Here is a 17274-nt window from a genome sequence, read left to right on the forward strand (position 1 = left end):
TTAATTTCTGCAAATTCTATGTAGCTTTCACCTAAACACATTAAATAAAAAACAACAGAAATACCACAGAAAATCAAATCCAGTGGTACAATTACTTTGAAATGATGCATGAAAGTTTTTTTATACCGTCTTAAAATAGATACTAAGCTAGTGACTTACTTATTTACTTATTATCATGGCCTACATTAATTTGATTTTGCATTGAATTGGCATTACCACCGTCGCCAGTATATTTAGCACCTTGATAGCATTGATCCATATTATCACGTATTGATTATTATTGTTAATTTATGTATAGCTGGCAGTTAGCCTTATGTTTGGTTAATGGACATTCAATGAATAATCATTGGATAAACAACTGAATAAAGAAATGGTTTAATATTTCTTACTTTCATAGTCCTTTAACCTTTCCTAAGGAACTTCTCTTGTCCTAGCATGATCTTACACTGATAACAAAATCCTTCTGCTCTGCAAATCATAGGTTTCATTCACTATTTCTAAACGGTTGAATAAGAACTCAATGAATGAAATTCATATAACAAAATCAAAGCAATAATTCCTCTGTGACCTCTTGAAAGAAAATTATTTCTTTAGTGTTTTAGAGGGTTATCACAGTAGGGGTAAAACAAATCATGCTCTCTGAACAAATGAAGTCCCATTAATTCTTCTGTTTACACAACCCTGCTCAAGAATTATTTCACATCAGGAACTCCCGTTAAGTCTTCAACTTAAGGCCTCATTTTACAGAGATTTGTCTCCTCTCCATCCTTAGCAGGCAACTTAGTGCAGACCCATCTAAGCCTATAGGAGAATTGCTGAGCTATGTTATTTCAAATAATTAGTTAACTTCAGTTTTTATGGTCTGCAAGGGAAATTCTCATGTGATTACATATCCCTAATGTAACAAGAAAATGAACCAGATGTCCTAATGCTCATAAAAAATTCTCATTCTGCTGACCCAGGACTTTCATTACAGCGCAATCACACATTGCACTGAGCTTGCACAGTGCATCTGTGGTGTGCTGGCGGGGCACCCTTCCTCCCCATGGAGGGCCCACACTGTGAGCATGAGCAAGAGTGCAGCAGGACTTGGGAAGTTCAAACCTGGATGGGTTGAAAAGGACATCTGTGCTAATGATTAAACCTCATGCCTTTGTCTGCATTTATTTCCCAGGCTGATGGAGGAGGAAAGAAAGCAGGGAGTTGGGAAACTGGTTTATGTTTGCAACCAAATAATCCTTTGAGCCTTGTAAATTTCCCTTAAAAGATAAGGGAGCATTCATTTGTTTAAAACATTTCCTAGCATTGAACCTCATCAATTTTCAGAAAGTAAACAGAAAGTAATGTGATACTGTTGATTGTATTGAGTGGTAGAAACATAATGAAATTATAGAAAATAAATAGGAGAGTGAATGTTTGGGCTATTGGGCAGGAGAAACCCAAGAAGTAGGAACGCTTGAGGAAGATTTTTGCTTGCTTATCATACTCTAATTTTCCCCATGGCCAGTGTAACACATTCTAGAAGAGGGCCTGGCAAAGCAATTTGAGTGATGAGAGACAGGTGGGTTCAGAGAATGGCCAAGGGGCCAGGTCTTGGATGGTGGAGTAGTTGCCAGAGGTCTATTCTTTTAGGGAGCCAAAGGGGAAGAAAACAGCTGTGTTAGGAGGGCTGGAAATCAGTGTATATTGTCATATGATTTTAGGACCCAGAACATTAATCAAGAATTTCAGCCAAAATTACGGTTTGGGGAGCAGCCAAAGAGGCATCTCGCCCATAATTTATTGTCCCTAGTTGATAAAAAAACAAGGCAACAAGCTTTTCTTCAAGCTATTGTCTAGACATATGTGACAATATAAAGTAAAAATATTAAAAGGATTTTAAAAAGCTAAAATAGGATTGAAGTGTGAACTGTAAATAGGTCAAGCTGGTAACTCATTTTATGAAAAAAACAAACTATTTTTTCTGAATTTTCTGAGGATTTGATACTCAGTTTGGAGGGTATTCATGTTATGTTCGATATACTTCTCTAGCTCCAGAAGGCGTATTTATGGTGCCAATGCAAAGCAGAGCCATCACTCTGGCAAAATGTCCTGTGACATTTCACATTTTTACAGAAACAAACAATGCTTGTTTGTCTCCATTTACTTAGTGCCTGATACATGTGCATACAGAGAATTGCAATTTAATTCAATGTTCTTTATTTTTCAAAGTTTGCCTTATGTTGAGTATAAACTTACCGGAGATCCTGCAAATCCCACTTCACCAGGATTTCCATTTCTGCCAGGTTCACCCTTTATGGAAAAAATGTAGGAGATTGGGGAGGCAAAAGTGATTAAAAGGTTCTTCTTTGAAACTAAATGATAAATTACTGATAAAACAGCCTTCTTTAGAAAGCTAATGTGCAATTCTCTAAACAGTGCAAAAAAAATAAAATAAAAATAGGCTCTATTCCCTATATTCCTGATAGTACTCGATTCTATCAGGTTAGTCTGTGGCTTTCATTAATTTATCCAGAAGAATAAATTGTTGAAAATTTTCCTGGTCTGATCTAGCTCACTATTTTATGAATATCAAAATTTATACACACAAACATACATGTATGCTATAGGATATATACTATAGAATTCTATATGATCACATGACACTGAATTAAAGTATTGCTTGTTAAAATACTACTTTCCATTTCTTTCCTGTGGTTAAAAAGAAAGGACTACCAGAAATACGTGCTCTATAGCCAAATTCAATGTAACCTGTTTAAATGAATCTTATGACTCACAAAGAGAAAATATTTATTAATACTTGGTTTAGTATCACATAGAAATTAATGGCCTACCCATAATTTGATCCTCAACTTTGGTACAACTAAGAAAAGAATCTAGAAATATAAGTCTGCTATTGCACACTGTTCTCTGATTACACGTCCTTAATGTTAAAATCTGGAGTTGGGTCTTTAATTAAAAATCCAATTGAAGAAATCATTTTTTCATCATTGGGGAGCCATATTGGCACTATACTACTAACACATTTTAAAAATTCCTTTATATAAGACCTCATAATGATGTATTCCATCAAAGCAATATATTTTTTATTTCAGATAATTTCAGTGGTTCCACTAGGAAAGGTTTTTGCTACTGTGACAACAAGCCTAGCATCTAATGGAGAAATCTTAACAAAAACCCAGGGAATGCAGGAAGAGACAGTAGTACCTAATAATACAATACTATGCAAATTAAGAGCCCCTTTTAGATATTTGTAAACTTCTATTCTGAGTTCTTCTGTTTACATTGAATTTAATGGAAGCTAAAAGGGTGGGGAAATGTAATGGAAATTAATACAGAACATTCTTTTTAACATTGTAACTCCTTCGCCTCTTCAAAACCTGACTGGAAAATGAGGAAAGGTAGCTTACATCTTCCCCAGGTTTACCAGGAGGGCCCTCTGGTCCACGTGTACCAATCGGACCCTAATAACAAAACAAAAGGAAAAAAAGAATATTTACCTTTACTTACCAATAATATAATTCAAAATATTGAGACAAATGAAATGTCACAATATTATTGAGACGAATGAAAATAATAAATATTGTTGAAAAAGAGAAAATAGTTTTATTAATGTTTTGAATTTTTTGTTGCATCCCTCAGATCATGTGCTCAACAAGAAAAAAAGTGTAATTGCATGAATGCAAATCACTCAGCACTGTCTAATGATCATAATCAGTCTTTGAATTTAAATATTCTGCTACGAGAAACATATAGCTTAAGAACGGGTCATAGAACAGGACTCCCAAACTGGATTGTTATTTCTTCCTACATTAGGGAGGACCTGGGAAGATAAATTAACTCAATATTTGACATCATTATAACGGTGGACCCAAATGTAACTGGGTCTACATGCTTACTTGACATTTACCATTGGTCCAGGATCACCAGGTTCACCAGGAGGTCCTGTAGGTCCTGCACCACCCTACAATTGAGAACAAAGTATATATACAAACCAAGGAAAAATAGAATATTAAATCCTGTGCTCTCTCAATATACAGTGTAATTGTTCAGACAGCTGGCTCTGCCATCTTCCAGCTGTGTGACTTTGGGCAAGTTACTTAATCTGTCTATAACTGTTTCCTAAAGTGTAAAATCAGAATAATATTGGTACTTACCTTATTAGGCTGTTATGGCTGCTTAAGTGATTAATGTATGTTAAGAACCTAGAATAGTGCTGGCACAGAGTGCATGAGTGCTCAATCAGTGGCAGTTCTCCTCATCAACATCATCATCATCACCATCATCAACCACCTTTTCTATTCACTGATTGCTTGAAGTAAAACTCCACACACATGATAATGACAATGTGGTAATCTTGACTGAACTAAAGGTTATTTTCATTCTTTCTTTTAAAATACTATTTTCTGATGCCTGTTGAATTGCTATAAAAAATAAAAATAGCTCTACATCACTATTTTACTGGCATCTGATAGGCACTTTAAAAGTATATTGCATTACGTTCTTCCTAAAGATCCCATGGAACAAACATCTTGATTCTTATTTCTAATAATATCACATGGGGATTGCCTCCTACGATCTGATTTCATAGCTTCAGAGTTGGCATATAACCAATTATGAACATTTTCATGACATAACATAATGAATTTCTTCAGACGCAAAGGCATGTAATCGTGAATCTTGTTATCGGAGGTCAGTCACATAAAGAAATCAGATGATAAAAATTTATCCCAATAAACTTTGCAAAAACATGCTGTATATATTTCTAAATAAAAACTCTTTAATATATCCTATTTGAAGTGAGCATTACAATATAAAATTTTAAAACCAGCCAAAAGCAGTCATGTCACAGAGACCTTATGTAATATATGTGTGTATCTTTTTCCTATAGTATGTAACTTAATTATAAAGAGACTTACTTGCTGTCCTTGTAAACCTTGTGGTCCCCTTGGGCCAACAGGACCCTTAAAAACAAATGAGGAGAAATGTTGCATAGTACTCATGACAATTCAGTCAAATATTTCAAAAATGTTGAATCATCTCTAGAATCTGGAAAAGTGAAGCTTTGACAAAGGGGGATGATGACATTCTCCATCTGCACTCATTTGGAAGGCAGCTAAATTCAAGATTAAAGCTTGGACAACATTTGGGATGATTTTATACATACCCTCAGTGTTACAAAGAGAAATGAGCCATATGTCTGTACACACCGCTTGTCTTTAGAACAAGAACACTTGCGTGTTTAATGGATGGTTCTGTTAATGAGAACATCCGAATAAAGAAAAATCTTGGCAGACATAAGTTAGTTCTCAAACTGCCTATTTAATTCTACAGATTCACAGCAGATAATTCTTATAGCTTAAATAAGTTGAATTAAAGGTAGATGAAACATCAACAATAATGACTAGATTATATTAAATATGAGTTGAAAATGATCTGGGGCACTGAGTTTCCTGGGTGATTTCTTTCTTTCACAACATTGATTGAAACTATCCACACAGGCTTTCCTCATTTAAACATGAAATCGTTCCACTGAGGCATAACAAAAGGAAGAAAACAAAAATGTGATTTTAGAACATTTATTATTATATGTCTATTAGAGAAAACAAAAATGAGATTTTAGAACATTGATTATTATATGTCTATTACTATTTTTAAATATCATACTTTAAAAAAGTAGAATAAATTAAAATCAAATTTATTCTTATGGCAAAATTTTAAATTTTTATTTTGAATGGAACATGTAGTAAGAAAAGCTCCATTTAAAATTACATATGTAATTTAAACTCCAAATGGATAAAAACATGCAACTCAAAAAAAAATCCCAAAAGAATCACTAAATGATGCCATATTACTAGTAACTTTAAAAATATACAAATAATATTTAAAATGCTCATAATGCTGGCCTTAAGGATGGATAGTAGGGGTGGTTATCTATGAGGTCTGATTTTGCACTTCTTATTACCTGAAATTCTATTAACCTGGAATTATTTTGAATTATGTTATGAGCAATAAAATATGGAGAGTTGGTTTTAAAAGTGTTAATTTAGTCAATAAAATTGCATTGCTCCAAATATCCAGAAAAAAAATGGGAGTCTTTCTGATGTTGAAGAAATTCAAAAGAGGATAAGAATGTTGAGAAGACCCAGCCAGGAAACCACAGAGCTGTTGGAATAAGGCAGCCAGAGGATATTAAGTAGAAAATAATAAAAATGAAAATAGCAAAACATCTCATTTCAAAGTTTTACCAAACCACTGTTTCTAACAGCACCATAAAATAGTTTTGTTTTCTATTAATAAATCTATAGGTTTTATTATTGTGATTGTGGTTATATGTCTTAAACTCCTTTATTTTCTTCCAATATTAAATAAAATATACAGATAGACCTTTATTAATGTCAGCAAAAAGTTTGCATAATTATGAATGAAACATGCCGGGCTTTTAACTGGCACATAGTAGAGTAAATAAATTAAATGAATGAATGAATGAATGAGTGTGTTTAAGAAGATGCATGTTATTCTTTGACTAGTTAACTCAAGATTCTGTATTTAAAATAATTTTTTCACTGAAGTACTTCAATGATCAGTAAAATTTATGCTTACCACAGAGCCAGGCATTAGTCCTACTTGACTCCCAAGTCCAGATTTCTCATCCAACCCAGCCATTTGAGCTGAAAACGGCTGTAAAAGCAATGTGTTGACATTATTTCTACAGTAAAAGACATACATAAACATCCTTTTCATATGGATAAAGAATTCTTATAGAATGCCTCTTCTAACAGCCATTCTAACTGTTTGATTTTAGAGCTTGGAAAAAGACTTAAGTTGTTTTGATTGTTTCTGCCTTTGATTGACCATTCTTTCCCAGAGTATTTTATAAGTATGTTGCTCCAGAGCAATTTCTGCAACGTGGCAAATGTCTGATACTTGATAAAAACATGGGTTGTTCTGATAATCACTAGCCAGTCTAATTGATTGCAGGTTTAAGTCTCTTTAACTGATTTCTTCCCACAGTTAGACATGCCAAACATCTAAACAAAACCTAAAAGATGCCTTTAGAACATTTGTCCTAAAGATTCCAGATTCCATTTTGGACTATTTTTGGATGATATTCTTTGTTTGTTCAATGCCCAGTAAACTTTAAATTATATTTACGTAAGTTGATAAAACTTTTTTTTTTGAGACAGAGTCTCGCTGTGTCGCCCAGGCTGGAGTGTAGTGGCTGGATCTCAGCTCAATGCATGCTCCGCCTCCCGGGTTTACGCCATTCTCCTGCCTCAGCCTCCCGAGTAGCTGGGACTACAGGCGCCCGCCTACTTTTTTTTGTATTTTTTTTTTTTTTTAGTAGAGACGGGGTTTCACGTGTTAGCCAGGATGGTCTCGATCTCCTGACCTTGTGATCCTCCCGTCTCGGCCTCCCAAAGTGCTGGGATTACAGGCGTGAGCCACCGCGCCCGGCCGATAAAACTTTTATAGTCCTTTTAATTAATCCCTGACTGTTCCAAGATCGGAAACAGTTTGACCTACTCTCTTTCACAATTAAAAAACCCTAGTAATCAAACTGACCAAAATTGTTCATATACATTTTAGTAGTCACATTAGTTTCCAAATTTTGGTGGGAAAGAATGTGTGTGCTGTTTATAAATAAATTGGCAATTTCTTCTACAATCTGTTGAAAAAAATGTGTATGAACTTTTGTAAAGCAAAAATCATATTCAGGCTTCCTATGTATCTTTGCTAAGGTCTCAATCTACAGGCATGCCTCATTTTACTGTGCTTTACCAATATTATGTTTATTACAAATTCAAGTCTTGTGGCAACCCTGCACCAAGCAAGACAACTGGTGCCATTTTTGCAACAGCATGTGTTTACTCTGTGTCTCTGTGTCACATTTTGTTAGTTATCATAATACTTTAATATCTTTATTGTTCTTATATCTCTTATGATGATCTGTGTTCAGTGATCTTTGATGTTACTAAAGCAATTGTTTTGGGTGCCTTGAATCATGCTCATACAAGACAGTAAACTTGATCAATAAATACTGTGTGTGTTCTTCTACCAACCAGATGTTCCCCATCTCTCTTCCTCTACATGGGCCTACTTATTCCCTGAGACACAACAGTGAAAGAAAGAGTCTCACATCTTTCCCTTTACATTGTAAGCTAGAAATGGTCTAGTAAGGAAGGCATGTTGAAACCCAAGATAGGCCAAAGCTAGACCTCTTGCACCAAACAGTCATCCAACTTATGAACACAAAGGAAAAGTTCTTAAGGAAAATTAGAAGTACGACTTCAGTAAACACAAATAATAAGAAAGTAAAACAGCCTTAATGCTAATATGGAGAAAGGTTTAGTAGTCTGGATAGAAGATCAAATGAGCCACAACATTATCTTGCCCAAAATCGAATCCAGAGCAAGGCCCTAACCCTCTTCAATTCTGTGAAGGCTGAAAGAAGCAAGCAAGTGGCAGAAGAAAAGTTGGAAGCTAGAAAATGTTGGTTTATGAGGTTTAAGGAAAAAAGCCATCTCCATAATATAAAAGTGCAAAGTGAAGCAGCAAATGCTGATGTAGACACTGCAGCAAGTTATCCAGAAGATCAAGTTAACATCATTGATGAACGTGGCTACACTCGACAATAGATTTTCAATGTATACAAAACAGTCTTCTATTGGAAGAAGATGTCATCTAGGACTCCCATTTTTAGAGAGAAATAGTCAATGGCTTCAAAGCTTCCAAGAACAGGCTTACTCTCTTGTTAGGGGTTAATGTAACTGGTGACTTTAAGCTAAGACCAGGGTTTATTTCTTATTATGGAAATCCTAGCATGCTTAGGAATTATGATTAAACAACTCTGCCTGTACCCTATAAATGGAACAACAAGGCCTTGATAACAGCACATCTGTTTGCAGCCTTTACAGCATTGTTTACTGAATATTTCAAGCCCACTATTGAGACCTATTGCTCAGAAACAAAGGATTCCTTTCAAAATATTACTGCTCAGTGACAATGCACTAGGTCACATAAGAGCTCTGATGGAGATACACAAGGATATTAATGTCATTTTCATGCCTGCTAATACAAAAACCATTTTGCAGCCCATGGATCAAAATAAATTTCAACTTTTAAATCTTATTACTTAAGAATATAATGGTCAAAATAAATTGAGAATCTTCTGGAAAGTATTCATCATTCTAGGTGCCATTAAGAACATTCTTGATTGATTGGTCAAAATATCAGCCTCAACAGAAGTTTGGAAGAAGTTGATTCCAGCCTTCACGAATGAATTTTAGTGGTTGAAGACTGCAATGGGGGAAGTAATTGCAGATATAATGGCAATAGCAACAGAACTAGAATTATAACTAGAGCCTGAAGATGTTGCTTAATTTTTGTAATTGCATGATAAAAATTTGACAGATGAGGACTTGCTTCTTATGAATAAGCAAAGAAAGTAGTTTCTCAAGATGCAATCTATTCCTGATGAAGATACTGTGAATATTGTTGAAATGACAACAAAGGATTTTGATATGGCAAACTTCATTGTTGTCTTATTTTTTTAATTACCATAGCAACTCCAGCCTTCAGCAATACCACCCTTATTAGTCAGCAAATATCAGCATCAAAGCAAAACACCCCATCAGCAAAAAGATTACGGCTTCCTCAAGGATCAGATGATTATTAGCAACTTTTAACAATAAGGTATTTTTAATTAAAGAATATACCTTGTTTTTTAGACATAATGCTATCACACACTTTATAACAGACTACATTGTGGAAAAATGTAAGTTTATATGCACTGAGAAACAAAAAAAAATTCACACAACTCATTTTACTGTAGTATTTCACTTTATTGAGGTGGTTTGGAACTGAACCCACAATATTTCCATGGTATGCCTGTACTTATAAATCCCCTATGTCTGCCACTAACAATTCAAAGAAGTAGGTATTGAAAGACATTTTGTTTGACTTTACTTCAAGTAAAAAAACTAAAATTGGAGAAATAATTAGGTGTCATTTTTAGCGTCAACTCAATGGCCTTCTCATATCCCTCATCATGGATGTGTCATCCTCTCTTGTGGAGGATATGGAGCAGATTTTGTTGGCATTCTTAGCCTAGAGAATAGGACAGATAAATCTCTCATTTCATTTAAAGGGGGAAAAAGCAGTGGTTCTTTAGAATCAATAGAAAAAACAAAGCTCATGAAATCCAGGCCTGACATTGAGAAATACAAACAATTTGAAGTAGTACTTTAGAAAATACTTCTTCAAATTTTTCCAACAATTCCCTGTGGGTTTATTAGTTTTATTGTCCATAGCAGTGTTGACCTTATTTAACTGCTCTTACAGTCAAGTGTCAATATCTGAACTGAGACGATTTAAAATCCTAACAATATATCAATAATTTAAAACATGATCTGTACATGACATTGAACAATGCACACAACTCACCCTGCTCATGCCATCGGGTCCTGGGTGGGACGGATGTCCAGGAGGTCCTGGAGCACCAGGTTGACCAGGAACACCTGGTTCTCCATCAATTCCCTGAGGTCCACGAGGACCCTGGAAAACAAGCCAGTTAAAATTAGAACCCACTGCCAAATATACACTTAGTAGAAAGCTAAAGGCACAGACTTCTTAATGGCAAGGGAGTGTTTATTATTTTAATAATAAATGGCAATCCAGCCACTTAGAGTAATTTCATCAGCCACATCACTGCTGATTTTAGCATAGGTCTGAACTTCTACCATTCAGATATGGTCTGGGTAAGAACTTTATTTAGTGTGTTAAATACCCAGAAATCAGCATTCCTAGAATAATTATTTTTAAATTTTTCAGTTCAACCCTATTCTAGAGTGAACTTCCTTATTTGATTGAGTTTTTGCCATGCAAGGGTATTTGATCAACAATTATAAATTCACTTGTCTGTCAGTAAAATTACAGTAACTATGTACATGTCTGCTTAACTTCTCCCTTCCCCCCAAAATTCAAGAACCCCTTGATTGGAGTTTGTAGAAATTTTCTATCTAATTGTTTAACTCTTTGCATAGTTCCTGGTACATACTAGACACTCAGTACATGCATATTGTATTGTTACCTTTCAGTCCTCTTTAATACTTTAAGCCTGGCACCCTTTATTTTCCTTCCTACCCCCACAGGAAGACTAGACCATTGAGAAATTAGAGGCAAAGGCACTGTGACCCAGCCAAGTCTAAGTTCTCAGAGAAGTGAGCAATGATTTCTAGCTGCCAAATTCCACCCTTCTCCTAACCCACATTCTGAAGGCAGCTTGGGGAACAGCCACGTCCTCAGTTCTGGAAATGCTCCGTCCTCTAACCTCATCATTCCCACAAGGCTAGTTAAGTATTTTCTGGCTTCTTAACCCTAAAGAATCTTGACAGGCTTTAAAAAGAAAGGACAAAAAAGTCATAAGACAATATGCTTTTTATAATTTTAAGCAGGGATCAAGGGAAATATGGTAAATGAAGTTTAATAATTAAAAAAAAAGAACTCCCATGATTAAACATGAGAATACCTATGGGCCCAGAGTAAGCAATTCAAATGGGAGCTGATAGTGCAGAGGGAGCAAACATAGGACAAGCTCAGGTGGCAGAGGCGGCCGTTTGTATATGATGGTTTTAGGGAGGGTGGCATCATAGCTATTCAGAAATTTAATTATTTTAATATATTTAAACATTTATATAGACATATTTATTTCTTGCAGTGGGATAAATAAGCAAATTTATCTATTAAATAGAAGCAGAATACCTAGCCTTAAAAACTTATATTAAAAAATGATATCTTAGAAAAATATTCTTAGTTTTTAAAAATCAAAACTTTTCTGACTCCTAAGCTACTATCAATTTACTTCACACTTCATTATACAAAACAGGCTGATTTCAGTTGTTCTGTAGGACTCCTGGATCATACGAATGTGCGTAACATGAACTGGATATGTATAAGGCAGCATAGACAAAATAATAGTCTGGTTTATTCATACAGCCTTGTGTAGAAAACTCTGAATCTGTTCTTGCAATGTTCAATTGCTAATTAATAACCAGATATTATTACATACACAAAGTGAACTAATGTATAATCTCTGCGCCCAACGAGATTTTCAAAGAGACACACACAAAACTACGTTTAGCGTCAACAGGAGTGGAGACAAGTTTGTGAAATATTCACTAGTCCTCCAAAGAGATTGTGACTTTCTCCATTCTTCTGTAATTAACAATCATGTTTCAAAGTCTGATCCTAAGATTGTTTTCATTGATTCATGATTTATTATATGCCTCCATGGAATCCCCTCTAAATAGCTTATGAAATTTACTGTTGTACAAATTAGGATTAAAATTAATAAAAACTTTTATAAAAATTATCTGAAATTAAGTGAACACAAGAATGTTTACTGGTAAATACCAAAAGCAAATTAGAATTTGGGAGCTCATTAAAAGTATCTTTTTTATATCTTCAAGTGAGCTGAATTACATAATTCTTATATTAAGGTAAATGTTACATTTATTATCCTTCCCTTCCATTTCCAAGATACTCAAATTATCTCCGCAGTAACCTACAATAAAAAAGTACTTCGAGGTTGCCACTAGATGGCGATGTTTAAACATCCACAAGGAGAAAAGACGAATGACCAGGAACTGTCAAGAACTTCATTTCTCTCGTTTCTCTGTCTCTCTCTTTCTCTCTGAGACACACACACACACACACACACACACACACACACACACACACACACACACACACACACGTTATAGATGTTAAGATCTAGTATATTTCCCATTTTACAGATCAGGAAACATACCAATAGTGGTTAAGGGTCACATGCAACTAGAACTTAGCACATCATTGACGGTCCATCTCCTGTCAGGTCGCTAGTTTGTCACTATGAAGTTATCTGAACAATACACTTAAAATTGAGAATGTGTGATGAAAGACAGTAGTGAAAATCATTGGCTAATCCTGAAGGTTTTATGGTAGTATCTCATACTGGACTACTGACATAGTAGTTCTCAGTCCAGAGCTATTTTGCCTAGATTTGGCAATGTCAGGAAACATTTTTAACTGTCACAATTGTATGGGGAATGGCAGTTTCAACTGGCATCCAGTGGGTAGATACCAGGAATGCTGCAAAACTTTCTACTATGCATATGGAATTATTTGGCCTAAAATATCAATAGTGTTGACAGTGAGAAACCATGCTGTACATTGTGAGTCTTCTAAACTGTTTGATGGTAATATAATTGCACGGGCGGGGGGAATGCTATTTCTGATTGCAGAACCACCCTATATTGTGACAGCCATAATTTTAGTCCAGTTAAGCAGCTCCTAGAAGGCTTGAGGTATGAGGCAAAACATTCTGCCTATGGGCATTCTGTTACATCATGCCCATCATTTCATATACATCATTTCATGCAAAGCTATACATCATTTCATATCTTTAAACCCATGTAGGCAGGCATTGAAAGAGTTGTATCACACTACCTCTTTGCTAGGATTAACAGAGGAAGAGATTTCCTACTTGGATATCTGCCAGGGTTGTCTCACTTGATTCCTCATAAAAAATCTACCCCCCTTTCTCTCTCTCTCTCTCTCAATCTCTCACTCTCTCTCGCTCTTTCTGACACACACACACAAAATGCACACACACTTATACCCAATTCACATTGATTGTCTCAGGCCTAACCAAGGTAGGAAACTGACCACATCACAAAGTCAAATAGGGAAAATAAGTGAGAAGTGTTGGGGAGCAGATTCGTCAGATTTTAACCAGGAACTCTGGAAGTCTGGTCCCACAACTTCTACGTAGATTTAGGACCCAATGTTGTCAATTACTTACAGTGTACAAATACACCGATGCAAAATCTTTTTTTTTAATGACCACCCATCCTCCACCCAACTGATGTTATTTTCTACCTATTTCTGTCTTTCTAGATCTAGGACAGACATCTGGAGAGCTACAGCAGAGTTTAAGCTACCAACACTAGTGAGAAAACTCAACACAACCACAGTGAAGAATGGGGCATAAAATAATGTGAATACAGTCCTGCTGCTCACCTATATGGATATGTCCAATCTCTTGGGGCACTGCTTTGCACCTACATGCCTGCAAATACCATCCATACTGCAGCCCCATTTAAGAAAAAGTACTGACATCACACTATATATGAGGTGAAATGAGTAGAAGGATAATGTAGTAACAAGGATGAAACTAGTGGCAAGAGTTCCTAGGCATATGATCTAAAATATATTTTATCCTCATTTATACATTTCAAGTTGTCTGTTGTTTCCTTATCTTCTAATCCTCCCATTTAAATATGGATAAATATATATTTAAAAGGATAAAAATCTACTGAGAGTTTTAGTAGATATCATTAGAGAAAAAATTAAACAGTACAAAAAATTTTTCTAATTGAAACATGGGATAATGAAAGCAATATACAAATTAATACAGTTATGTAATATATGAAAGACATTAGATTTTAGAAGTGATATATAAGAAAAAATGTTGTAGGGAGGCCGAGGTGGGCAGATCACGAGGTCAGGAGATCGAGACCATTCTGGCTAACACGGTGAAACCCCATCTCTACTAAAAAATACAAAAAACTAGCTGGGTGCGGTGGCTGGTGCCTGTAGTCCCAGCTACTCAGGAGACTGAGGCAAAAGAATGGCATGAACCCAGGAGGCAGAGCTTGCTGTGAGCTGAGATCATGCTACTGCACTCCAGCCTGGATGACAGAGTGAAGCTCTCTCCAAAAAAAAAAAAAAAAAAAAGGTGAAAAGAAAAAACGTTCTAACCCTAACACTTGAGAACAACATGTATTCTGTGCAGATAAGTAATAAAAGAAAACCTTTGGTATATATTATATAATATCCTTATGTTTTACCTCAAGGATATTGAGGTCATTATTTTATTTTAAAGGTATTTCACTTGTCTGGTAATGGGATTGCTGATTTTTAAAATTACTCCTTTGATATCTCTGCAGTGGCTGCTGAGTGAAAAAGGCAGAGTGCTACCTGGGAAATAAACTTGTTGTGCAACCACTTGAAAGAAAATTTTACCCTCTAACAATTGTTTCCCATATCCAGCTTGGTTATTCCTGTGGCAACCACAGATCACATAACTTGGATGTTTTATCTCAACAGTACATTCTTGGCATTGCTTACTCATGAGTGAAACTCAGGATATGTTAATTATGCTTCCTTAAGTTCTACTTTATTTTGATTTGACCTCATAAGGGACAAGGAAATATCATTTGTGTTATCTAATAAGATAATATACAATTATTATTGTATTTTTCTAACATTTAATGGGGTGAAAGAGGAACAGTGCTCCCAGCTCCTTGCTGCATTCACAGAACACAGTGTAAACTGACTGGCTACACGTTCCCCACAAGGAGCCCTCTTGTCAACTTACAGGTCTTCCTTTTGGCCCTCGCTCTCCTCTTGGTCCCTGTGATCCTGGAGGTCCCTAAAACAGAAAATGATGATTATGCATGCAAAAATTTATACTTTCTTATTGAATTTTTTAAAAGTTTACTTGATAAAAGAAAATTGGAAAACAGAAATACCACACTTAATTCAGTTCAGTTGAAGACTATAGAGAATAAAGCCATGTGCATATAAAAGTTCTGTACACTTAGAAGTCTTGTTTATTTTATCAGTGAAATTTAAAGACCTATAAAGAACTAGGTGTACATGATGGCATCATGAAGCATAGTGAGCTAAACAGATTAGCTTGACTAGTAATTGCAAATTTTTAAGGATCATATTTGCTGTCTTCTCCCAGATATAGCCTTTGCCACAAAACTCTGAGCACAAAAACTTACAGTTCTGATTTTGAAAAATTACATAAATGTGCAAACCACAAATTATCAATTATTCCAGGGACTGTATGAAATCAAATTGGTACATGATACCCCAAAATGTTCATCACTGTTCAAGTTGCTGATAAAAGCAATGGAAAGGAAAGCCTCTTAGACTACTATAATACTGCTTTATATACATTCAAGCATCTTTTTACTTTATTTAGAATATGGCATTATTTCCCTTGTATGTTTAAAACCCCTTAGAAATTTCCAATTCTTAATTACAGTTACTTTTCCCTTAAATAACAAATGACTATTATATTTCAAAAGTGGTGTTATAGTGCTGATATCTTAAAATGGCTTTTTTTCCCCCTGGGAAATGGATGTTGTCAGGGGAACTTTGTTTCTCTTTAAAAGAGGATTTAAAGTGAGTTATGAAGATTATATTGTGTATTTACTCAACCCAACATATAGCATCGTTTAAAAGTGAGGGCTTCAGAAGAACCAGAGTGAGTCCATTAAAGCTGACTTAGTATTTTATTTAAGTTGATTTGATGTGTTTAACATTTATATGAAGTGTGTGTATATGTTATGAATACTGCTGATAATCCAAACTTGAAAAACTTAGTCTTTTATACTAAGCCATAAATATGGCTGTATGATTTCCCATATTCTACTGCAATATATAATTTAATTTTATTAAGCAGATAAAACTAGCCCATCATTAATCATAGTCAAACAACACACAATTATGCCCTAATTTCAGTGAACAAAGTCGAACCAAAATTAACAAATGTAACAATAAAGTGTTCTGCCTTTTACATAACCAACAGCAAGACTAACATGGTGTTTCTTCAGTTTCAGAATAAAACGACCCCTTATCTACCATTCACTGCTGCAAAGGAATGTCTAACTTGAAGATGGTTTAAGACAAAATGCTTTAAGAGACCAAGCATCATTGTTTAATTCTTTTATCTTCTCATGGATATAATAAGTGTAAAGATTTTCAGTATATCAAGGAATACAAGAGTACCATGAATATTGGGAGAAGCTACTTACTGCCGGTCCTGGACGACCACGTATGCCTGTTACCTAAACAATAAACAAGAAAATTTGTAAAGGTAAAGTTTCTGCAGATATTCAGAGAGGTCAATAGTCAACAAATAAGAATAACAACAAAAAAACACAGTAATTATTTTGACAAATGGATGTTGTCAATTGATGTCCATTTCCTCCTCTCCTTAAGATTTAAGATATTATCTAATTTTAACTCTAATATAGGGAGGCAGTGCTGGAGTAGTGATAAAGAACACCAACACTGGAGCCAAGAGGCCTGGGTTCAAATTCTGACACTGCCCCTTACCAGATGTGTGACTTCTGACTAATTACTCATCCTCTTTGTTCTTAAGAACCTTAAGTGGAAACTTAAATGTAAAATGGTAGTGATGATTACGTAATT

At 35.1% G+C, this 17274-nt stretch overlaps 1 protein-coding gene across 4 annotated transcripts in view; it reads right to left on the bottom strand.

The window, feature by feature from the left end:
• The window catches only part of LOC105468235 (collagen type V alpha 2 chain), a 274423-nt gene that overhangs the window by 50496 nt on the left and 206653 nt on the right, over positions 1–17274 (bottom strand). For all 4 annotated transcript variants that reach the window (XM_011718336.2, XM_071073054.1, XM_071073052.1 and 1 more), the window contains 8 exons: positions 16875–16907; positions 15425–15478; positions 10447–10557; positions 6604–6681; positions 4920–4964; positions 3911–3964; positions 3411–3464; positions 2239–2292 (listed from right to left, as the gene is read on the bottom strand). In XM_011718336.2, coding sequence (XP_011716638.2) covers positions 2239–2292; positions 3411–3464; positions 3911–3964; positions 4920–4964; positions 6604–6681; positions 10447–10557; positions 15425–15478; positions 16875–16907 — 483 coding nt within the window. The remainder of the gene's footprint in view (positions 1–2238; positions 2293–3410; positions 3465–3910; positions 3965–4919; positions 4965–6603; positions 6682–10446; positions 10558–15424; positions 15479–16874; positions 16908–17274) is intronic.

This window comes from Macaca nemestrina, chromosome 11 (assembly GCF_043159975.1).
Source record: "Macaca nemestrina isolate mMacNem1 chromosome 11, mMacNem.hap1, whole genome shotgun sequence".
Lineage (NCBI taxonomy): Eukaryota > Metazoa > Chordata > Mammalia > Primates > Cercopithecidae > Macaca > Macaca nemestrina.